Below are 23959 nucleotides of genomic sequence, written 5' to 3' on the forward strand. Positions count from 1 at the left end.
TACACCTGTACCTACTAAATCAGTAGTTCAGTAATAAATCTTACATCCATCTGAAAACAAACAAAACAAAACAAACATAAAAAAGAGTTGTAATTGGAGGTTCCTGAATAACCCTATAGAGGCTTAATATTACTTATAAATGCTTGGTCAATGACTCAGACTTATTATTATCTGGCTCTTGCATCTTAAGTTAACCCATTTCTATTAGTCTGTGTATTGCCAAGTGGCCTGTGGTTTACCTGTGGTGCTCTGGCATATTGCTCCTTGGGCGGCTGCTGATATGTCCCAAACTCTGCCCTTCTTTTCCTGTATCTCTGCTTGGATTTCCTGCTTGGCTCAATCCTGTCTTGCCTTAGGCCAAAGCAGCTTTAATATCAGCCAATAAGAGAAACACATATTCACAGTGTACAGAAAGACATACTTATCAAGTTACTACTCATGTTTTTTTTTTTCCAGCCATATTTTTGGGCCTTCTTCATTCATTCAGATCCTCTGTACACAAAGTCTCAACACACTGTGTATCCCCTCGGAAAAGGAAAGTCAAAATGGCAAGATAGGCAGGAATTCAAAAGATGTCCATAGAAAAAGAGACCAATTATGCCCCAAATTCAAGAGCACAAACAGTTTGAAAGTCAAAACATTTTTTCCTCTCTTGTGCCTAAGGGAAATCCATTGAGAAAGAAGTTTATAATGTGTTTTTATAAGACAGAAATACTAAGAAGGCATTATAAGATGTTTGTTTTAAAATGCATTTTTAAAATATGGTAAGATTTGTCTGAGAAAACCACCCGGGATCCCTCCTGCATCCCTTCTCAGTGCAAAGGGCAGGGGAGAGCAGAGTCCGTCTGTGTCACACTGCGCAATATTTTCCTGATAACATTTCATTACATTTGAAACATCTGCAACCGGTCAAGAGTAATCATTAAATACAAAGAAGAATTGCCAATGTGTAACAGAATCCAAGATAAATCTAGCAGAAGCCTGCTGTAAACAGGGCTGTGTCAGCAGAGACTGATTAGGTCAATGTTCAGTCTTGGGGACTGACTGAAACAGTAGAAGACCCTTGTTGCCACAGGAGATGAAAGGTGGTGTTTGACCAAATAAGGGAATAGGCCTTGTTGGTTAGCCTTAGGAAGGCAATCTAATGGTTTTAGCAAGACAGAGTCCCTTCAAAGAGCACTGACTGCTCTTTCAGAAGATCTGGGTTTAATTCCCAGCATTCACCTTGCAGCTCATAGTCATTTGTAGCTTCAGTTCCAGAGGATCCAACATCCTCTTCTGGTCTCTGAGGGCACTGCATACATGTGGGGCACAGACATTCATGCAGGCAAAGCACCTATGCACATAAAATAAAAATAAACAAAAACTAACATTTTTTTAAAAAAGTTTCCCTATTTTCCTTCTTGAACTATTTCTTGTTTTCTATCATATTTTGTTGCTTTTTTGCTTTCTGAAAAACTTTGTTTTGCCTTATTCTTAATATCTGAAGCATGTGGGAAATTTCTTTTACTGAATTCCAGGTTGCCAGCATCTTATGATTCATATACTATTTTCTTATTCTTAAATTTAAGAAAATGTTGTTTTGCAACTCTGATATACCATCTCACCCCTGTCAGAATGGCCAAGATCAAAAACACTAATGACAGTTTATGCTGAGGAGGATGTGGAGTAAGGGGAACACTTCTCCATTGCTGGTGGGAAGGAATACAAACTTGTACAACTGCTTTGGAAATCAGTATGGCAGTTTCTCAAAAAAAAAAAAAAAAGAAAAAGAAATCAATCTACCTCAAGACTCAGCAATACTACTTTGGGCATATACCCAAAGGATGCTCAATCATACCACAAAGACATTTGCTTAACTATGTTTGCAGCAGCATTATTCATAACTGCCTGAACCTGGATACAATCTAGATGCCCTTCAACCGAAGAAAAGGTGGTACACAATGAAGTACCACTCAGTGGTAAAAAATAATGACATCTTGAAATTTGCAAGCAAATGACCAGAACTAGAAAAAAAAAAACCATACTGAGGAGGCAACCCAGACCCAGAAAGACAAATATAGTACGTACTCACTCATAAGTGGATATTAGACATATAGCAATGGATAACCAGCCTACAGTCCACAACCCAAGAAAACCTAGACAACAAAGAGGACCCAAAGAGAGACATACATGGATCCACTTTGGAAGGAGAAAAAGACAAGATTTCCCGAGTGAATTGTGAACATGAGGGGCAGGGAGAGAGTAGAAGGGGAGAGGGGAGGAAAAAAGGGGAGTAGGAGAAATGTATAAATGTCAATTAAAAACAAAAGAAAAAAGATCATAGACAACGAAAGTTGTTGTTTTTTTAAAAAAGAAAATGTTGGGGCTGGAGAGATGGCTCAGAGGTTAAGAGCATTACCTGCTCTTCCAAAGGTCCTGAGTTGAATTCCCAGCAACCATATGGTGGCTCACAACCATCTGTAATGGGGTCTGGTGCCCTCTTCTGGCCTGCAGGCATACACACAGACAGAATAGTGTATACATAATAAATAAATAAATATTTAAAAAAAGAAAAAAAAGAAAAAAGAAAATGTTTATTTGGGCTTTGGATTTTCTAAGTTTAGATGAGTGATATTTCAGAGACTTCACAGAAATTTTCAGAGGAGACCTTGGCCAGTGTAGCTTCTCCTCTTGTCTTGCCCTTGCCTTCCTCTCTACTCTTCTGGGAGTATGGAAGCAGAACGGTGTGCTTCACATTTTCTGAATCCCTACAGTCTATAGAAGGGCCATGCTACACATGGGGCCCACTCTGTGGGAAGACAACAACAACTGCTTTTTTTCAATGTAGTAAGGAAGGGTGAAGTGGATAAATATCAGTATTTGCTCAATATATTTTAAGTTTATTTTAGATATATGGGTGTTTTGCCTGTGGAGGTAAGAAGAGGGTGTTGTAACTCCTGGAACTGGAGTTACAGACAGTTGTGGGCTGCCTTGTGGGTGCCCAGAATTGAACCTGGATCCTCTGGAAGATCAGCAAGTACTCTTAACTATTGAGTCATCCCTCCAGACGATTGGTATGTATTTTTAAGATTTGTACTTTAATTCATGTTAGAGTTTTTCTTAAAAATTATTTCCTCAATTAGATCCAGGAATTTTCTATCTACTCATAATTATGAAGGCAGTGCCTGCCCTGTCTTAGTTAGGGTTTCCACTTCTGTGATTCCGGAAACATCAGGACCCAAAGCAACTTCAGGAAGAAAGGGTTTATTTCAGCTTACAGTTCTACATCACAGTCCATGCTGAGGGAAACGAGGGCAGGAACTCAAACAGGGCAGGAACCTGGAGGCAGGAGCTGATGCAGAGGCTGTGAAGGGGTGCAGCTTACCGGCTTTTTCTCCATGGCTTGCTCGATCTGCTTTCTTATAGCACTCAAGACCACCAGCCCAGAGCCTGTACTTCTTACTCCCGTGGGATGGGCTTCCCATATCAATCATTAATTAAGATAATACCCCACAGTCTTGCCTATAGGCCAGTCTTATGAAGGCATTATTTTTCAGCTGTAGATCCCTCTTTTCAGACAACCCGAACTTTTCAAGTTGGTATAAACTATCCAGCACATGGATAGTTAACAATGATCCAGAGACCCATGCATATGTGTGTGCACATGTACTTGTGTCTTATAGCAGGCAGTGGCCTGGGGAAAGCCATGTGAGAATTTACTTTGGGGCGGTAGGCTCCTCCCATAGCTTAGTAACCTGAGTTGGGCGGATTTGCATTTCGCTAGTCCCATGACATGGTTTCTGAGCTCTGGGCTTCACAAAGACCCACGGGGTATGTGTTTTCTCTGCCCTTAGTGCTGAGATAGCTTCTACCTGTTCCAGGAATGCTTACCCCCTACCCTGAAGTCCTAACTGCTGTTAATTCTCCAAAGGTACTTTCTGCAGAGCAATAGGTTTGTCCTTCGAATTCCAAGGTCTGGGTCATCTTTCTTCGTTATTCATTTTGTCTCGCCATTTCCTTTAATCCAGACAAAGTCACCTAAAGTTCAATTATCACACATCTCTTGATTTTGTTTGTTTGTTTATTTATTTATTTATTAAAGATTTCTGTCTCTTCCCCGCCACCGCCTCCCACATCCCTCCCCCTCCCCTAATCAACTCCCCCTTTCTCAGCAGCCTGAAGAGCCAGACCGGGTTCCCTGCCCTGTGGGGAGTCCAAGGACCTCCCACCTCCTTCCAGGTCTAGGAAGGTGAGCATCCAAACAGCCTAGGCTCCCACAAAGCCAGTACATGCAGTAGGATCAAAACCCAGTGCCATTATTCTTGACTTCTCAGCAGACCTCATTGTCCGCTATGTTCAGCGAGTCCGGTTTTATCACCTCTTGATTTTGAAGCAATCTTACCTTCAAGGAAGTAGGCTGGCCCTTGATAGGACGTTATCCTTTTGAAGGCTGTGAACTTGAAATGTTACTTGAGCCTTCCTCTTACACCCAGACACACATAAGTCAGGGACCCTGACAGCTGAAAACCTGGCCTTGGGCTCCCTGTGTCCTGTCCAAAGTTCTCCTTGGAAGCAGGAGAAGTGCCTGTTCCCTTGGAACACATGCTCTCCCATCGGAGCATACTCCAACTTGTGAGCTCTGTCCTTCCAGTTGGCCACTTTGGTGGTAAGGGTGAAGCAATGGCAGCCTACTGCCTTCTGTGGCTGTGGAGGCGGCAGAGTGGGGGCGGGGCGTCTCTCAGCTTCGCAGTGCCCTCAGTGTCCAGAGTTGCAAACACAACCGAGATACTAAACACCGAAACCACTTGATATTCTGTCTGCCCTTTGTCCTTGGGTATGTCCATTTTATTGTTCCTACTGAAAGGAGCGATATCATTCCTTTTAAGTTTGTTTTTCAAATTGGCCAAAGTCCTGCCGTTCCAGCGATAGGACTAAACTCTTCGTTGGGGTTGTTCTGTTTTGGACTAGCAACAGGTTGAGTGACAAGAGTAGAGGACAGAAGGAGAGATCATTGCGTGACAGCTTGAGGAATGGGGAGAGAAGGAGGCAGCGACTGCGGCGCGGCGCAGGCAGGGACGGGACCTGCAGAGCCATCCCTCGGGCTTTAGGGGTCGTCTCCAAACCCTAGGAAGGAGGTCACACTGACGAAGCTACTTTAGATTTGACTCCGCCTTGTTGGATTTGGGACTAGGGTTGGGAGCTGAGAGAAGACCTTGGCGGGAGCCCATCCTAACAGGAGCGGGGCGGGGCGGGGCGGGGCGGGGCGGGGCGGAGAAAGAGGGGGCGGGACCAAAAAGAGAGGGCTCATTACCAGTGCGGCTGCTTCTCACCTTGAGCACCATCGTGCAGTCGCAGTTTACACAGCTCCGCGGAAGCCAGAAAGCACCACCACCATGCCCATGACACTGGGTTACTGGGATATCCGTGGGGTGAGAGCGGGGTCTGACAGCCGAGTGCGATGGGAACGTCGGGCGGGCGGGAATGTGCTGAGTAGTTGGCAGCCTCTCCAGGAAATGGATCCCCCTTGCTGGATTCCACAGCCTGTACTTCTCAGAGCTCTAGATGTTTGAGATTAGTCTCTCTCCCTCTCCCCGTCCCACCGTGTGTACGAACTGTTAGATCATGGGTAAGGATTAAAATATAGAGACATAGTCAGGAGTGTGCCTCTCTGATCAGCAGTATCTTCTAGTTGTGCCACGCCGTCCGCCTGTTCTTGGAATACACTGATTCAAGCTATGAGGAGAAGAGATACACCATGGGGAATGGTAATGACACCCTCTTAGACTCTTGCTTCTGATTGGTGGCACTCAGGAGTCCCTGTGCCTGGCCCCTTGTTGCCCAGATCTGCGGGCCTCTTTCAGTTAGAACTAGAGTTCAACTAGACCTTCAAAAAACCCTGAGAAGGCAGTCTGGTCTTAAAATGCAGGGCTATGACTTTTTCTATATTTGTAAATTAGCATTTGTCTAAACTTCTTGTAAACCTTAGGCCTGCAGGGCCCACAGTTCCAGACACTCTTCCCTCCTGTTACCTTGGAATACACACTCAGTGTGAGGTTGCAGATTCCCTGCCTGGGGGTGGGGGTGGGGGTGGGGTGGGGTCTTGCCTGACTCCTATAGGAGGGTAGGAACTAGGGTGATTTCTTTTTCAACTCTTGCCACTACAGCTCCCGACTTTGACCGAAGCCAGTGGCTGAATGACAAATTCAAGCTGGGCCTGGACTTTCCCAATGTAGGTGCAGGGAAGGGAGGTTTGGGGAAGGCATGGAATCCTCACCTCATCTCCTTGTCTGGCTGAGGGGGTTCGGGGTCAGAGCTTCTGCTGTCCTGCTCCCATTCCTGGTGCCTGCACAGGGTGATGGGCTGTGTCCCAGCTCTTCCATTCAGTGTGCACTGTGCTCGTGGAGGGTTTCCCATGTCAGGCACACTGAGTGCCAGGTCCCAAGGCTGTCCTCACCCAGAGAAGGAATGCAGGGCCCCCATATCCCATCTGACTGTCCCTGCTTGTATTTTCAGCTGCCCTACTTAATTGATGGATCGACCAAGATCACTCAGAGCAACGCCATCCTGCGCTACATTGCCCGCAAGCACAACCTGTGTGAGTGGGGCCTCCCTGGGCTTGGCTGGCGTGTATGTGTGTGTGTGTGTGTGTGTGTGTGTGTGTGCGTGTGCGTGCTGAGATTCCGCTGTGTGTCCTGCAGGTGGGGAGACAGAGGAGGAGAGGATTCGTATTGACATTTTGGAGAACCAGGTCATGGACACCCGCTTCCAGCTTGCGATGGTCTGCTACAGCCCTGAGTTTGTGAGTCCCCCAGTGGATGGGGAAGACAGGGTTTGGAGTTAAAGTCCTAAGTTCACATCTGTATTGGTCAAGGTCAGCATTTGAGTCTAGCAGTGCTGATTCTCTAAGCCCTTACTTATCCCAGCAACCAAGTGGCCTTCATGACTCCAGAATCTTGCCAAATAGCCACTGTGGGTCAGTTTCTACCACTTCTAGGATATCGCTTGGATTCCACAAGCTAGAAGTTCAGTTTTTAAACATTTGAGCATGTAGTGTTTTGCTTCTTTGATGGCACTGGCCATCTGAGTCCAGAGTGTGACAGGTGTATGGGCACCTCCTAAGCACCTCTGAGTCTGACCCCCAGGATCTGATTTGGGCCATAAGTGTTGTATTTGTTATTCTTTTTAAAGTGGTGGGTGGGAGACCATGGTGGGCCAGAGGCCTCCGCTGGTCAGTGGGTGACCCCAAGCCTAGGCGGGTCTCCTTGGCGGGTAAGAGACACACAGATACACCATGCAGAGTTTGTGTATAGAATTTATTTAGTGGGTTATGGAAGGAAAGGGGAGGAGGGAGAGGGGGAGAGAAAAAAGAGAGGGGGAGAAGAGAGAGAGGCAGCAGCCATCTCTTCAGAAGAGAAACAGAAAGGGGGAGTGGGCGGGGTTTGTCTCTTAAGGGGACAGGGTAACCAAGTGTCATGACAGTATTCCCATCTGACTTCTCATCCTCCAACATGTGGGACCTGGTGCCCAGAGGGCTCTGATCAGCAGAGATGAGCTCATTGAAAGTCAGGAAGCTGACTCAGGGCCAGTCTTGAGGAGGTGCATGCTCTCCCCTCCATTCCTGTGAAGCCTGTATTGGAGGATGGTGACCGGTTTTTACCCCCCAACCCACTTCAGGAGAAACAGAGGCCAGAGTACTTAGCGGGTCTTCCTGAGAAGTTGAAGTTCTACTCTGAGTTCCTGGGCAAGCGGCCATGGTTTGCAGGGGACAAGGTAAAGAGAGGGAGGAGAGGGAAGGAGCTGCCATTCCTCCCAGGCTTCAGATCCTGTCTCACTGACCCTCAATTCCTGCAGATCACCTATGTGGATTTCCTCGCTTATGATATTCTTGACCAGCAACGACTGTTTGAGCCCAAATGCTTGGAAGCCTTCCCCAACCTGAAGGACTTTGTGGCCCGCTTTGAGGTGATGTCTTGATCCTCCTCTTTCTTAGATGTCTTTCCCTTCCCCCTTTCCAGGGTGATTTCCTAATCTTTTAATGTAAAAGAATAATTAGCATTTTCTGAGCACTGGTTTTCTGTGAGGCTCTGTGCTCAACACTTGATAGTTATAGGATCAAATGTATTACTATAAGATTCCTACAAGGTGGATAGAATTATCAGACCCCTAAGATGAACTGAGACTGGAGGGTAACTCACTTGCTCAAGGTCTCAACTCTGAGCCCTGGGGGCCTGTTCCATGTGGGCCCCTGACTTCTACGGGGCAACACTGGCGACTCTTCCTGTCTTGTGATGAAAAGAAAAGTTTCAGGACTTTGTTCAACCAGGGTTTCCTGTCCGGGACCCTTTTGAGAAGTAGAAGGTGACAAAAGTGTGCAAACATCTGGCTTTAGGCATTTAAGAAGGCAAGGGACAGCGGGATTCATGTGCAGTCTCACGACACAAAGAGTCTTCACAGCTGACCTGCAGAACACTTTGCTTCTCCCTTCCCCATTGTGGAGACATGGAGAGCTCAGACTGTAGAAGGTGCTTGGATTGAGTAGACAAGTGGGCCCTTGTAAGAGGGTGACACCCGGGCCCCTGTGTTTGACACCCCCCATCTACTTTATTGGAAGCATTAACTTAGTGTGTGTGTGTATGTGTGTGTGTTAGTGTGATCTTTTCTTTTTTTCTTTTTTATTTCTCCTCTCTCTCTCTCTCTCTCTCTCTCTCTCTCTTTCTCTCTCTCTCCCCCTTCAGGCTTCAGGCCTGGAATCTGTTTTCATTCTCCACTCTCTATCAAGTGATGTGTTTTCTCAGCTAGTTCCCATTAGCTCTGTTTCTGGTCCAAGTTGAATAGCTCTGGGGATTATGTAAGAGCTGGCATCACCGTGGGGAAAGGGGGAAGGGAGAGTTAAAAGCTGCTGCCTCGGGCCTGGTGCTCTGGCTCATAGTAAACACGTAGTCCTGGGCTTTAGAATTCCTCAGCACTTAGTTATCTGGGAACTGATTCTCGGTAAAATTCGTGCAGGGTGACTGAAATTTGACTCGGTCCCCCGTATTAGAGCTAGAGATATGTTTGATTGCGGTAGAGTAATATTGGGCCCAGGTACCAGGTGGAGAAATTTAGACTGTCTTCTCTCTGGGAATGTATCAGACCCCTGCCTTGCTTTTTTCCTGGTGGGCCTCCCTCCATCTGAAATACTTCCATTCAGGATTTTCTGTGTACGATCTGGGCCCTTTTCCAAGCTACTTTGGCATGCTCTGTGAACTCTTTTTTTTTCTCTGGCAGCTCCTTCCTTGGTGTGCAAATGCAGGCAGAATCTTCCCTGTGGGGGAAAAAACAGGGCTGTGTATAGCAGGAAGTTGTTTAACCTCTCTGGAGTTCAGGTTCCCTCCTGATAAATGGTCAGTTAGGACCGATCTTGCAGGGTCATTGAGTGGTTTTTCCAAACCTATGGTGTACTGTCTAGAGGTCGCCAAGCCGTCAGGATAGAGCTGTTTCTGCACTCGATGCCCCTCTTGAAGTGGGACACTAGGGAAAGGAATTCGAAGAGATCCTTCTCCAGAGCTGAGGTTGACTACTCTGCTCCAGATCTCAGGCCCACGTGGAGTTCATGGGGTGGAGCTGGTCAGCCCAACGGGCCTACAGGCCTAAGCTTTGCTTTCTCCTCCCCACTCACAGGCCCTGAAGAAGATCTCTGCCTACATGAAGTCCAGCCGCTTCCTTGCAGGCCCCATGTATTTGAAGATAGCTGTGTGGGGTAACAAGTAGGACCCCTTACTACAAGGGAACTGTGCTTGCTGGTCCTTAGCATGCGTCACATATGGGCCCCTGCACCTCTGGGTCAGTCTTCCCATTCCTTCCCTTCTTCCTTCTCTTCTCCTCTGAAAGGCCCTAGCAGTTCTTCTTTTCCACTCAGCGTCTCCCAAGTCAAGCTTCTGTTAACTCCACCTCCCCTTTCCTTCACACTCCCTTCCTCCCCTTCCTTTCCTTTGTCCTAGATCCAAGTGGCCCTCAGCTTGGCTGGGGGTAATAAAGGGGTGCACTTGGCTCTGTGGCTCCCCAGCACCGCCAAAGAAACCAGTCCTGCCTGTGCTCAAGTTCCCATCCTCAGTGTGGGGCTGACCAGCATCGCCAGAAGGACCAGTCCCTTAATCTATAGACCCTTGTCCCTCGATATGGGACTGTCCAGCCCTGGTTGATCTCCAGTAAAGTCTAAACCACGTTTGCTCTGTGTCTTGTTGCCTGTGTCTCTCAGGACTGCGTTGACTTGCTTGGGCAGTCATTATTCTGTGGAAGGGAGGTGTGTGTGTGTGTGTGTGTGTGTGTGATCTTGATGGTCACACAAATGAAAGATCGTTTATAGTTCTTGATGTTCTGGTCATCAGTTCTGTGTTGCCCACTCTGGGATTCCTTAGGAGGGTGCTGCTTCTGCTTCTGTGTTGGGGTTCCTTCACAGCGGCTCCTCCACAGAAATGTGCAGAGAGATTCTGGGCTCATGGGAGGGGGTGGGAAACACCTTTCATCTCTCCCAGAAGCTTTCCCTAAACTAGACACCTCTCCTCCTAGTCTCAGGATGTTTCCCCATAAACGTTCCCCACCGTTTGCAGCTTGTGTCTGGGCTATTTTTTTTTTTTTTTTTTTTTTTTTTTTACCGAACTTCATCCTAAATTGATCAAAGGGAAGATGCGGGGCCTGTTGGACTTCGCATCTCTTTGCGTAATGTGTGTGAGGGAGCCTGGCCCACCGGCACTGCTCTTGCAGTTGGGAAACTAAAGCACTGTGCTCAGCAATCCTTGTGCCAAGCTCCACAGCCAGCAGCACTTGGCACTCTGGGAATTTTTCTCTTAGCCTGAGGAGGTGCAGAACGAGGTTTCCACATTCGGGCCTTACAGTCTGAACCAGAGTCTCTCTCCATCCCAGAATTCAAGAGGCCCCCCCAGCCGCCCATGGAAGAGCACGGTCTGAGATGAGGCAGCCCAGCTTGCTGGGCCCCAGTGCCACAGTGTACGAGCAGCCAAGTCAGGGGTATTTTGTACCAGATCATCCACAAAGGAGCTGGACTCATTGGAGAAGAATCTGCTGAACAGGTTCCCATGGCAGCTGCTAGACCATGGATTCTGACCTTGGTCGGCACTGCCTATAACAGAGAGTAGCTCTGGAGGAGGTCCCTTCTGGGCATTGTTTACATGCCAGCTGCCAGCGGTTACCTGCTACCATAAGGAACTAGGGACTGCCGGCAACTTGTGAGGGTTATTGTGAAATAAATGAGTCATTAATATGGAACTCTCCAACTAAGGGGGTGCACACACACCTTCAGTCCTAGAACTCACAATGACAGAGGCAGGGGAATCTGTGTGAGTTTAAGGACAGTTTTGTCTACCTAGTGAATTTTAAGCTGGTTGGGCTGCATAGAGTGATTTGGTTTCTTGTTTCAAAAATAAGTAAATAAATAAATAGATAAATAATAAAAAAACAGCTAGTAAATGCTCAAAATTTGTGAAACTTGTAAGATCAAAATTAATTAGGCTAAGGGTCTATTATACTTTAGAGATAAATGAAATTGAAAAAGGAAACAGGATTAGGGTATAAGGCAGTAGTAGAACATTTACTTAGCATGCAAAAGGTAGATTCGAACTACAAGTTTCAAAAAATAATAAAATAAAATGGAAAAACGCAATGAAGGTTAGGAGTGACGGTATAATAAAAGTTAAGTAAAAAGAATACAATAATAATCCAGACTGCAACTCTGAACCAACAGTCAGGGAGCCTGCATGGGACCGACCTAGGCCCTCGCATGTGTGTGGCAGTTTTGTAGCTTGGTCTGTTTGGAGGGCTCCTAGCAGTGAGATCAGGACCTGTCCCTATGTCCTGGCTTTGGGGAACCTGTCTCCTATGCTGAATTATCTCACCCCGCCTTGATGCAGGAACTTGGTCCTGTTTCAACTTGATATGGCATGCTTTATTCAAGCCCATGGGAGGCCTCCCCTCTCTGAACTGAGATGGAGGAGGAGTGGATGGAGAAGGGGTAAATGGGAGGTGGGGGGATGGATGGGAAGGAAAGGAGGGAGGGAAAACTGTGGTTGGTATGTAAAATAAACGTGAAAAAAGTTAATTAAATAAAAAGAAGATATTCAAATGCCAGGAAACACTCAGAAAATCATGACTTGTTCATTATTAGAGAAAGGGACAGCTAAACGGTAATGAGGTTCTACTTCATGTACATTAGGATGGCTACTATGAAAATTCAAAAATTAAAATATTTGGTGAGGGTCGGGGGGCATTAATGCCTTTCCCATCATTGGCGGGTATATATAATGGTGGTTCCTCAAAAAATTAAAAGTAGGGGGCTGGAGAGATGGCTCAGTGGTTAAGAGCATTGCCTGCTCTTCCAAAGGTCCTGAGTTCAATTCCCGGCAACCACATGGTGGCTCACAACCATCTGTAATGAGGTATGGTGCCCTCTTCTGGCCTGCAGGCATACACACAGACAGACTATTGTATACATAAAAAAAAAAACCCAAAAAACAATAAAAAAAAAAAAATTAAAAGTAGAAGAACGTAAAATAAGGGGCCTGCCTAGTGTGACTCCTGCCTAGTGTGACTCCTGCCTCCCCAGCAGCCATCTTTCTGAAGACATATCTGTTGACAGGATGACACTGTTCACAGAGCTAAGAAAGCCAGGTGAGCCATGGCTATATCTATAATCTCAACACTTGGGAAGCTGAGGCAGGAAGAGCCTAAGTTCCAAGCCAGCCTAAACTATATAACAAGACCCTTTCGGCCTCCTCACTCCCAGTCCCTGCCAAACAAGAACAAACAAACCAAACCCCCAAAGAAACCAGAGTCAAGTGAGATGTCATAGTGACTGGTTTTATTATATGGAAAAGGAGAGATGTATTGAAAAAGATAGGGTTGTCACTGCCTGCCTTTCCTCAGCTGACTCACCTACCCTGCCCCAAGGTCAGTATCTGCAGACTGAGCCACTGGAACCGTATTAGCTGGGGTTCAAAGGGACCACCTTTGCCATGCTCCTTCAACTAGAGCAGAAAGGGAAGCAATGCTCCATTCTCTGGGGAGCAGGACACATGAAATTCTATATGACTTTGCCTTAGAGCTGTGTTGGACCTGTTCTGATGAGCCCTAGCAGTAGGCAAAAGCTGTAGGCCCCTAGCCCAGGTCATAGCTCCCAGACAGATTTTTCTGTGTCTACTTTGGCTCCCAACAGAAATCTGTGTGCTGGTGGATTAGGTAGTCTGGATCTGTGTCATTGGTAGTCTCAGGTCTCAGAGAGGCCCTAGGGAAACCCCTCTTCCCTAAGAGTGTGCAGATCACTGATCAGGTTAGACTGTGGTGGGGACCAGTTCAATGTCACCCTTGGAGGTCAAGGGACTTGTCTTCACCCTCATTACCCCTACTCTATGATATGGAGCAAGACTCCAGTCTGTAGGGCTAGAATGAGATGGGAAGCATAGGACTTCATCTTGGAACGCAGTGCCAGGCTGGTGAAACCTAGCACTGAACAGGTCCTACTGTCCCCCATCTCAGGATAGAGTTCATGGATAGAATTTCTGGAACAGCCTTGGTGTCGGGCATCACTCTTTGGACTTCTATCCTGGCCAGCATCATCTGTGGCTGTGGGGATCTTTAGCCATTAGCTGACTTCAGCAATAATCAGTCCATAGTCGTGCAGACCTTTGTGCTCTCCTAAGGTTGTGTTCAGCCAGGTCTCAGCAGGCTGTGAGCTCACAGTGACACAGCACTGTGGCTTTGGTGGTGGCATATGGTATATGAGCCAGAGTCTAGACCATCTGTGGTGATTCTACCTAGGCTGCACTAGAGCTAACTGATTGGAAGTCAGATGTACTGATTATACTAAGAAAGTATGATCCTCATCAATAAATGGATACATATAGAAATAGTCATACTACGTCTACGATTCATGCAGAATCTTAGCATCTGACTATAGACTGTTGGCTCTGAATGAGAGAGGCATCTGGGTGGACCCTGGCCCCAGAAAGAGGCTCACGGGGCTATCCCAGACCCAAAAAGATGAACATGGGATGTACTCACTCATAATTGGTTTCTAGCCATAAATAAAGGACATTGAGCATATAATTTGTGATCATAGAGAAGCTAAATAAGAAGGTGAACCCAAAGAAAAACATATAGTCATCCACCTGGATATGGGAAGTAGACAAGATTGTCGGGCAAAAACCGGGAACTTGGGGGTGAGGTGGCATGGGGCTAAGGGGAATTGGGGTGAGAAATGTGAGAAGGGGAGGATTGGGGGAGCTTGGGGGAATGGGATGGTTGGGATAAAGGAAGGGTGGATACGGGAGCAGAGAAATATATATCCTAATTAAGAGAGCCACCTTAGGGTTGGCAAGAGACTTGACTCTAGAGGGGCTCGCAGGTGTCCAGGGAGATGTCCCCAGATAGTACCTTGGGCAACTGAGGAGAGGGAACCTGAAATGACCCTATCCTATAGCCATACTGATGAATATCTTGCATATCACCTTAGAACCTTTATCTGGTGATGGAGTGAGATAGAGACAGAGACCCAAATAGGAGCACCGGACTGAGCTCTTAAGATCCAAATGAGGAGCAGAAGGAGGGAGAACATGAGCAAGGAAGTCAGGACCACGAGAGGTGCACCCACCCACTGTGAAAATGGAACTGATCTATTGGGAGCTCACCAAGGCCAGCAGGACTGGGACTGAATAAGCATGGGATGAAACAGAACTTTCTGAACATGGCAGACAATGAAGGCTGATGAGAAGTCAAGGACAATGGCACTAGGTTTCGATCCTAATACATGAACTGGCTTTGTGGGAGCCTAGCCTGTTTGGATGCTCACCCTCCTGGACCTGGATAGAAGTGGGAGGACCTTGGACTTCCCGCAGGGCAGGGGATCTGGACTGTTCTTCATTCTCGAGAGGGAGGGGGAATGGAGTGGAGGGGAGGGCGAGAGGGGGAGGGTAATGGGAGGAGGGGGCAATGTGTGGGAGGAGGGGGAGGGAAATGGGAAATGGGGAGGAGGCGGAAAATTTTTTTTCAACAACTAAAAAAAAAAAATAAACAAAAAAAATAAAGAAAAAAAAGAGGCTCACTGGGAAGGACTGTTGTTCATTCCAAGAACACGTAACTACAGATCTGGGGACAACCTAAACTTTGATCTTCCTCCAGTGGTCTACAAACAACAACACTTCAGTGGTGACCTCATAAAAAACCCTGAACTTTGTTACCGTTTATTGCTGAAATAACGGGAGTGTCTAACGGCTCAGAGTGGGCTGGGGAGAAACAGCCTGCTTAGAATTTCTGGAAAACTTGATGCAAACAAAGCCAGGTTTCAAACTCTAGAGTAAATACATAAACCCTTTAGCGTCCAGAGGCTGCCACAGAGCAGCAAGCATCAAGAACATTAGGAAGCCATGACTCCATGAAACATTCAAGGAAGGGTCTAGAAACCAACCATATAGGAACTAGTATAAGGATGGGAAATGTAAAACAGCCACTTTAAGGTCACGAAATGAGCTTAAAGAGAACAAAGGGGGCTGGAGAGATGGCTCAGAGGTTAAGAGCACTGGCTGCTCTTCCAGAGGTCCTGAGTTCAATTCCCAGCAACCACATGGTGGCTCACAACCATCTATGATAAAATCTGGTGCTCTCTTCTGGTGTGCAGACATACATGAAGGCAAAATGCTGTATACATAATAAATAAATCTAAAAAAAAAGAGAGAACAAAGAGAAATGATACTCTAAAAGAGAAATTTAACAAAAATGGAAGCAATAAATTCTACAAAGGTAATCTTTGAGCTTAAAAAAAAGAGTCAAAATTTTTTTTTTTTTTTGAGACAGGGTTTCTCTGTGGCTTTGGAGCCTGTCCTGGCACTAGCTCTTGTAGACCAGGCTGGTCTCGAACTCACAGAGATCTGCCTGCCTCTGCCTCCCGAGTGCTGGGATTAAAGGCGTGTGCCACCACCGCCTGGCTAAAAGAGTCAATTTTTACATGCAGCAAAAGGCATCGATATTAGAACAGAACAAAGCAAAGAAAGTATTAGTGAGCTAAAGAGAACAAGAACAAGAAAATATGTATGGGGTCTTTGAGATAACATTATAGGAGTACTTGAATTGTTGTGTTTCAAGAAGGGCTTAAGAATTGCAAACGTTTAGAAAGTTTATTGAAAGAGACAGTGGTATAAAATTTCCCAGACCTGAAGCAGAACGCACATACCCAGTAAGAGAAGGTCAGAGAGCACCTGTTGGAGCCACTGAGATAGCTCAGTGGGTCAGGGCACTTGCTGCTGAAACTGAGAACCTGAGTTAGGTCCTCCAGGTCCCACATGGTGGAAGAAAACAGACTCACTCACCCTCTATTTGAGCCTTGTTCCCAGACAAGCAAACTTGAGAGAATACATCCCTCAGACTTGACCAGACTTGTCTAACCAGAAATAACAAAGGGAGTTCTCCAAATTAAAAGGAAGACATGTTTATGAGCAAAAAGAAAACACTAGGAGATTGTGCTGGCTAGTTTATGTTAACTTGACACAAGCTAGAGTCATCCGAGAGAAGGGAGCCTCATTGAGAAAAATGCCTCCACAAGGCTGGGCTCCAGGCAAGCCTGAAGGTCATTTTCTTAATTAGTGATTGATGTGGGAGAACCCAGCCCATTGTGTGTGGTGCCATCCCTGCGCTGGTGGTCCTGGGTTGTATAAGAAAGCAGGCTGAGCAAGCCCTGAGGAGCACGCCGGTAAGCAGCCCCCTTCATAACCTCTGCATCAGCTCCTGCCTCCAGGTTCCTTCCCTGCGTGAGTTCCTGAGCTCACTGCTTTTGATGATGAACTGTGAGTGGAATAAACTCTCCCCCGTCCAAGTTGCTATTGGTCAACGTGTTTCATCACAGCCATAGTTACCCTGACTAAGACATAGATAAAAACGAACTAACAAAACCCCCTCACTAGTAATAAGAACTACAAGGTGATTAGAGAGAAGGCTCAGTGGTTAAAAACGCTTGTTACTCTTACACAGGACTTGGATTCAGTTCCCAGCACCCACATGGCTGCTCACAACTGCCTGTGACTCAATTTCAGAGGATCTGATGGCCTAGTCTGGATTCTGTGGGCATCAGGCGTGTACATGGTACACACACATATATGCACTCATGCACATGAAATAAAAATAAATCTTCAACAACAACAACCAATTTAAAAAGAATAACTATACAAATTAACCTATATCTGGTATATCTTCATATGAAATATCTAATATATCTTTAATATGAAATGTAAAAAAAGCAAGACAATAATAATTAGATTACAACCCTATGTTAAAACATGAGAAATATAAAAAAATGCAGAATGAGACATCAAAAATTCAAAGTGTGGGTGAATGGAATGCAAGTGTCTAACTTTTAAAAATTCTCCATTTCCTTTTGAGGTCTCTTTCCATGTCTTTATGATCATGCTATGTTGGTATCATTTCAAATCAGCTATAATTTTTTAAAGGTGTTTTTGTAAGCCTCATGGTAGTCACAGGCAAAAATCCACCATAGACAAACTCAACAGGATATTCAAAGAATCAAAGCACAATACTAAAGTAAATCAGTTAACTACAAAGGAAGTGTGTGTGTGTGTGTGTGTGAGAGAGAGAGAGAGAGAGAGAGAGAGAGAAAGAGAGAGAGAGAGAGAGAGGTGAGAACTACAATGAAAATAGAAATAAAGTTTTAAAAATTGCTATGGTAAGACTTTATTTATTTATTTGTGTGCATGGTATGTATGCACACACGTACACACACGCACACACGCATGCCTCCATACATACACACACAGCAGAGGCTAGAGGAGAACATTGGGTACCTTCTTCCATCTCTCTCTGCCGCATTTCCTCAAGATAGGGTCTCTCACTGAACCTGAAGCTCACAGCTCCATTTAGGCTGACTGGACAGCAATCTCCAGCCCACCCTTACACCTCATCACTGGGGTGAGGGACACATGAATCTCCAGGGGTCTTTCCATCTTACACCTCATCACTGGGGTGATGGGCACATGGATCCATGCATAGCTTTTATCTTGATGCTAGATATTAAAACTCAAGTCTTCATTCTTGCAGAGAAAGCAGTCTTACTCAGGAAACCATCTTCTCAGCTGTTTATCTGGGTATAATTATCTTAACCGTATGAATAAAATTCTCCAGGTAAATGACAGAGAAACTGCGGCCGTCCTGCTGCTGTCTGGACTCAGGTCTGGAGATGGGGAAGGGGCAACAGTGTGAAGAAATGAAGTGTCCAACCACCAGATGAGTTTCACACGAGTGGGCAGCCCCGAATAGATTCTCTGTCTTTCTTTATACATCAGAAACAAGTGTGTTTTTCCATACTAACAAACAAGTTTTTCCCATCCTCTAACGTTAACCTCCTGCAAAAACAAATATGTCAAATATGAATTTCCCAACTTTTACAGCAAAATATCTTTAAACAAACAAACAACAAACAAACAAAAACCCTTATCATTTTGCTACCTTGGCCAAATATCGAACCAGGTACATCCTGTCTTCGCAAAACTAAAAGGTGATTGACATAGGCACACCTCAAGAACAACAATCTTGTTCAAAACATATTTACAGAAACAGAGGTGATCTGCCGCCAATCCTGTCAGCGCTGAATCAGAACCGCTCCCAGAGTCTGGCATCCTCAGACAGGAAACCTGAGAAGCTTCAGCTCACAAAGAATTTTAGGGGAAAATATTTGAGAAAACACGGGGTTTCTGGGAATGAGCACATCTTTCCCATGTGTGACAAAGTGGCACTAAAAACTGCCAAGAGAATCATCAGTGTTATGAGAGAGAAGAGAGTGTGCAGGCCATGTGGTCCCAGCAGTGGTCTGCACTGCCCCAACGTCCACTGGTCCTCGCCGAGTGAGACTGTCCCCGTGGGCTTTTGCCTCATCTGGAGACCCGTTGAACAAGCACTCATAACTCATAAACTGGTCCAAAACTAGGCCACAAGGCTCCCAACAAGAAACTAGTGTTGGGGAGATGGTTCCATCAGTGAAATATTTGTCTTACAAACAAACATGAGGGCTTGGATCTAACCCCCTAGAGCCCAAATTAAAAAACCTAAAGGTTTACATAGGATGGAAACATGAGGATGGGCAACTAAAACTAAGCATTGTGAAAAGGTGTTCTGAAACTCTGCTAGTGTGTAGGTAGTTAAGTTTTTTTTTTTTTTAAGAAGAGGAATTTAAAAGAAGTACTCCATATGCTTGGATAGTGCAGTTTCTAGAAGACAAGGGTTATTGAGTGAAAGTCCACGTTACTTCTTTCTGAGTTATTAGTAGGGAGACCTACAGGCACCCCAAACAATACAAACTCTTGCCGTTGCTCTTGTCACTAGACTGTAAGACCCTATGCTGCAAATACCACAGGTGTTGGTTTTAGTGCACAGAGGAAGCAGTCGTGACCCAGGCACAAACTCTCCTGGCTAGCTAGACATCATAGTGAGGGAAAAAGGCAGCAACTGTCTTTTCTTTATCGTGCATGCTATAGTACCTACCTGCCAGAGAAGACGTGTGCACGGATACCATAGTTGGCAAGACTGTCTGTGGGGTAACACTCTCTTTATCGGATCTGAGCCTGTTCCACAGGAGGGAACCAATGCCAGGTGCTAAAAGCATGGTCAAGATACACGGCCAGGGAAGTGACAGGCCCTGCAGGAAGATTTACCGATGTGGGTTTTCTAAGTGGTCATGTTGTCAAACTGCCTTCTAAATATCTAGATTTATACCCATAGATTTGTGCTGCTCCTAACCTTAGCCAGAAAAGCTTCTTTGTGTAATGAGTAGAGGCAAATGAGGAGACGGATGATGGTCAAAGCACTGAGACTACGCAACCACGAGTGGTCAGCCGTAGACGGGACATCTGCATTAAACCCTTTCCCAGTCAAGCCTCCAGGGAAGAGCCCACAGCAGCCGTGGCTACCTATGGACGCAGCCCTGGTTTCCTATGCAGGGTCCGAACAAGATGCTGTAGATGAAAATCTTCAGAATGTAGCAGGAAGGGACTCTGGAGGACCTCAACAAAATACAAGCTGAATCCAACCGCATGTTCAAAAGATTATTCTCCTAGAGCAAGTAGGATCTGTCTGAGGGGTGTAGGCATGGGTCAACGAATGCACCAAGGCTAGAACACACCAAGAGAATGAAAAATCGAGGTGATCATTGCAATAGATGCAGAAAAAGAATTTTAAAACATCTAACATTCTTTTGGGATTGAAAACGCTCAACAAATTAGGTACAGAAAAAAATGCACCTCAAAATAATAAGGACATTTATAATAGATCAACAGCCAGTTCCATACTGAAGGGGGAGAAGCTAAGTGCCTTAATTTTAAGATCTGGAACAAGGTTAAAAAAAACCAAACAAACCCATTTTCACCTTTTATTTTCCCCGCTCTCTTCAGCGACTGCTCTAGTGGCCAGCTCTGCCCAGGGAGGGGGAGTAGCCACTCCTGGAGGTGTAATCTGTTCTACCCCCTCACACATACGAATGGCTCTGGCTATGGGGCCTTCTGGAGGCGCTTATCTTGGGCAGAGGCACCCCTGGTGGGCCCAATACCCAAAGTTTCCCTTTCTCACTTGTTCATGGTTAATGTTACCTTTTCAACCAATGATCTGTATAATTGGGGATCACTCGTTCATGGTTAATGTTACCTTTTCAACCAATGATCTGTATAATTGGAAAGCTCAGAACCTACCGTGCTCTGAAAAGCCTGAGGCTCTTAGTAGCTTTCTGGAAACAGTCTTTTATGCCCACCAGCTGACCTGGTATGACTGTCAATAGCTCCTGGCTACTCTCTTCGTGGCTGAGGAACCAGACAGAACCTATCTTGAGAGTAGAAACACCACCCTGAGGTCTGGTGGGGGATGGGTGCCTGACACCCTATTGCTTTCACCTTATTTTTTGAGAGAGGGGGGATCTCTCTGAACTTGAAACATACTAACTGTCTAGACTGGCTGGCAGCAAGCTCCAGGGACTTACCTGTCTCTGTGCCCCACAGTGTCCTGCAGTGTGTGTGTGTGTGTGTGGGGGTGTTTCCATGGGTGCTGGGGATTTGAACCCAGGTCCTCACGCTTGCATGCAATTAGTTTACCAGCTGAGCCGCAGATTGCTATTATTACACTTCAAAACAGAACAGGCTTTTCTGGAACAAGTTACATTGTGAGATAGTCCCATAGTCTCCCCCAAAGCGTGATCCACTTGAGAGGCCTTAGGGTCCATTGCATTACCTATACCCCGTAGATCTCTCATGTGAACTGTGCTTTGGGAAGGAAGCAGAGGTGATTTCAATCTCATTTGAAAAAGCATATCAGGCCGGGCGATGGTGGCGCACGCCTTTAATCCCAGCACTCGGGAGGCAGAGGCAGGCGGATCTCTGTGAGTTCGAGACCAGCCTGGTCTACAGAGCTAGTTCCAGGACAGGCTCCACAGCCACAGAGAAACCCTGTCTCGAAAAACCAAAAAAAAAAAAAAAGAAAAAGCATATCAGGTTTCCAGACAGTCTGGAGAGGGTGAGGCAGCAGAATCACCACCATGGATTTGAGGTAACTTGGCTATATATGAGACCTAATCTGAAACAACCAGAGAGAATATTTGGTAACATAATTGGAAATTGTATACCTTAATAAAAATAGATATATCTAATAATTCTAATTCATTTCAAACTTGCAACCCTATGAACATAATTACCCTGTTTGTGTTACTCCTATTTTATTGAAGATATTTCTTTCTAATAACACAGCAGTATCGACTTAAGAGTCAAATACATACTCCTATTTAATCTTTTCTTCCGGATTTAAGTCTCATGTAACACGTCACCTATAATTATTCCCATTGAAAATCTCATAGGCCCATCCTTGTCTGTTTTCAAAAGTATTTCATTCCATTTTGGCCTAAGCGGGGAGTGAGTCAGGCTATGGTATTAAATAACCCATTCCCAGGCCCCAGAGCTCGTCTGTCTTCATGGACCTCCGCAAAGTTGAACTTCTGTCCGAACTCTGAGCATTTCTGTCTGAATTACTTGCGTTTATTTTAGGAACAAGCAGTCCTGAGACTCTGTGTTCTGCCTTCAGGCAGAACGGGGAGAGTTCCACAGAGCATGGGCCGATGTAGGAACTTGGGCACTGGCTCTTCAAGTTACTCCTTGGGAAATATGTAGAATTTTTTATTGTGTTTAACGGGCCAAAGTGGGTGACAAGTCCACATTTAGGATTGAGAGCTTTCTCAAGGGGAAGCGGTGGCTTCCACAGGCCTCCGCAGGTGTCAGTTCTAGGCTTGGAGGAGAAGAATGGCATTGGGCTAGACAATGGGGCTGTAGAGAAAGTGAAGGACAACCAGATATGTCAGAAGCAAAAAAGAAAGAAAGAAAGAAAGAAAGAAAGAAAGAAAGAAAGAAAACATGGTGCTTCATAGAGTTTAGATTTGTAAGTCTGTATAATATTTATAATATTGATCTCCCAGTGTTCTAGGAATACTGACTTAATGCTCAGAACAATCTGGGTAGCAGTTCACTTATTGGAGAAGACCTGTGCACAGGAGGCTGCCACTGGTGGGGGCCTGGAAGAGTCCGCGTGGGTACCCAGGCTGCGGTTAGCTAGAGTCCAACCTGTGCTCCACAGGGAGTTCAGCGAGGTCGAACCCAGCAGCCAAGTGATGGGGGCTGTTGGCCCACTAGAAAAAGCACTGACTACATACATTCCAACCTTTTCTCTTCCCCTTCGCCATCCAGCTCAGTCATTCTTACTCAGCATGGTCATTTAAGGGATCTATCCCACAGTGGAGAAACAGGAATGTGTAATTTCCATAGAGAGGCCAGGTGTTCTCATAAGCCCTCTTAAGCTGGCTTTCCAGGCAGATCCAGACCTAGGGTATCAGTGTCCCTGCTCCGCCCACTGCAACAGGAAGCAGCTCTACCATGAATTGTCTTTTAATCGCCTAAGCTGGTTTCCATTTGATTGGGAAATGCTTTAAGCTGGAGGCTAAAGCTTCAACAACAAAACCAGCCAACCTCCCCAAGACTTTCGGGGAACTGCTCCACCAAACCGAAGGCATTGATAAGGCCTTTTTACCTATTGAGGTGGCTCATATAAATTCATCACTAATTTATCAGTATTTGCACCCCTCTGTCTTTTTGAGATGATAGGCTATCTTCACTAGAACCAACCAAAAGGGGGCCGTTGGTACAGCATTATTTTCTTTGACTGTGTTAGAATTAAAAGTTCAAGACTGACTGGGGACTGGAGAGCCACCTCTCTTCCTTTGGAGGTGCTCACTGCTTTTTGGACCATATAAAAATGACCATCAATATAATGCCCAGAAAAAAATAGATATGATTTATTCATAATCTGAATATCTGGAATTCATAGTCATCTGTAGATGAAGTGTGTTGTGTGCTTTCTTATGTCACCTTAGAATTTATACTAGAAGATGGAAGGCTAATTTTTCTATTTCCTTGCCTTCTGCCTTGCAGTGAGTAAACTCTGAGATGGCTTCTACATCCCCAATGTGTGTCCCTTGTGTACTGCCCTCCCCTTGAGTGGCTGATTTCCCTCCAATTGCATGTGAATTTTCTGCCACTGTGACAAATACCCGGGATAAATCAGCTTTAAAGGGGGAAGGATTTATTCTGACTCAGAATGTCAGAAACTGCAATCCCTGGCCCTGTTGCTTTGGATCTGCAGTAGCACAGTTCCTCGCGATGAGAGCATGTGCCTCTTAACCTGTGATAGTCAGGAAACAAGAGACAAGAGGCTGGGAGGGGAAAGAGACAGGAAGGAAGGAAGGAAGACAGGTTGGGAGAGACAGAAGGACCAGAGTCTCACTTTCCCCCATGGACCCCTTTTCTTAAAGGGTCTACCACCCCCCAGAAGTGCTACCAGCTGAAGGACAAGCCTTTAACATCGACTTTCAGAGGGCTTTCAGTGTTCAAACCGTAACAGGACAGAG

General features: G+C 45.7%; 1 protein-coding gene across 2 annotated transcripts; it reads left to right on the forward strand.

The window, feature by feature from the left end:
* Positions 1-5278: 5278 nt before the first annotated feature.
* Positions 5279-10189, forward strand: LOC121448764 (glutathione S-transferase Mu 2-like). 2 transcript variants are annotated; one of them, XM_041653008.1, is made up of 8 exons: positions 5279-5411; positions 5672-5747; positions 6147-6226; positions 6496-6577; positions 6681-6781; positions 7657-7752; positions 7834-7944; positions 9643-10189. In XM_041653008.1, the coding sequence occupies exons 1-8, from the start codon at positions 5376-5378 to the stop codon at positions 9730-9732; spliced, it is 672 nt and encodes a 223-aa protein (XP_041508942.1). In that variant the 5' UTR covers positions 5279-5375; the 3' UTR covers positions 9733-10189. The 2 variants fall into 2 exon arrangements, with proteins under 2 accessions (XP_041508942.1, XP_041509028.1); XM_041653094.1 differs by having other exon boundaries at positions 6147-6211.
* Positions 10190-23959: the final 13770 nt, after the last annotated feature.

Source organism: Microtus oregoni, unplaced genomic scaffold (genome assembly GCF_018167655.1).
Source record: "Microtus oregoni isolate MIOR12 unplaced genomic scaffold, Mior012 000000F_ref0000247, whole genome shotgun sequence".
NCBI lineage: Eukaryota > Metazoa > Chordata > Mammalia > Rodentia > Cricetidae > Microtus > Microtus oregoni.

Bases quoted from the DNA above. Each gene is read 5' to 3' on its own strand.
- LOC121448764 (XM_041653008.1), top strand. From the start codon at position 5,376: ATGCCCATGACACTGGGTTACTGGGATATCCGTGGG. The intron at 5,412-5,671 runs GTGAGAGCGGGG...AGTATCTTCTAG, and splicing joins GTTACTGGGATATCCGTGGG to TTGTGCCACGCCGTCCGCCT. The intron at 6,578-6,680 runs GTGAGTGGGGCC...TGTGTCCTGCAG, and splicing joins TGCCCGCAAGCACAACCTGT to GTGGGGAGACAGAGGAGGAG.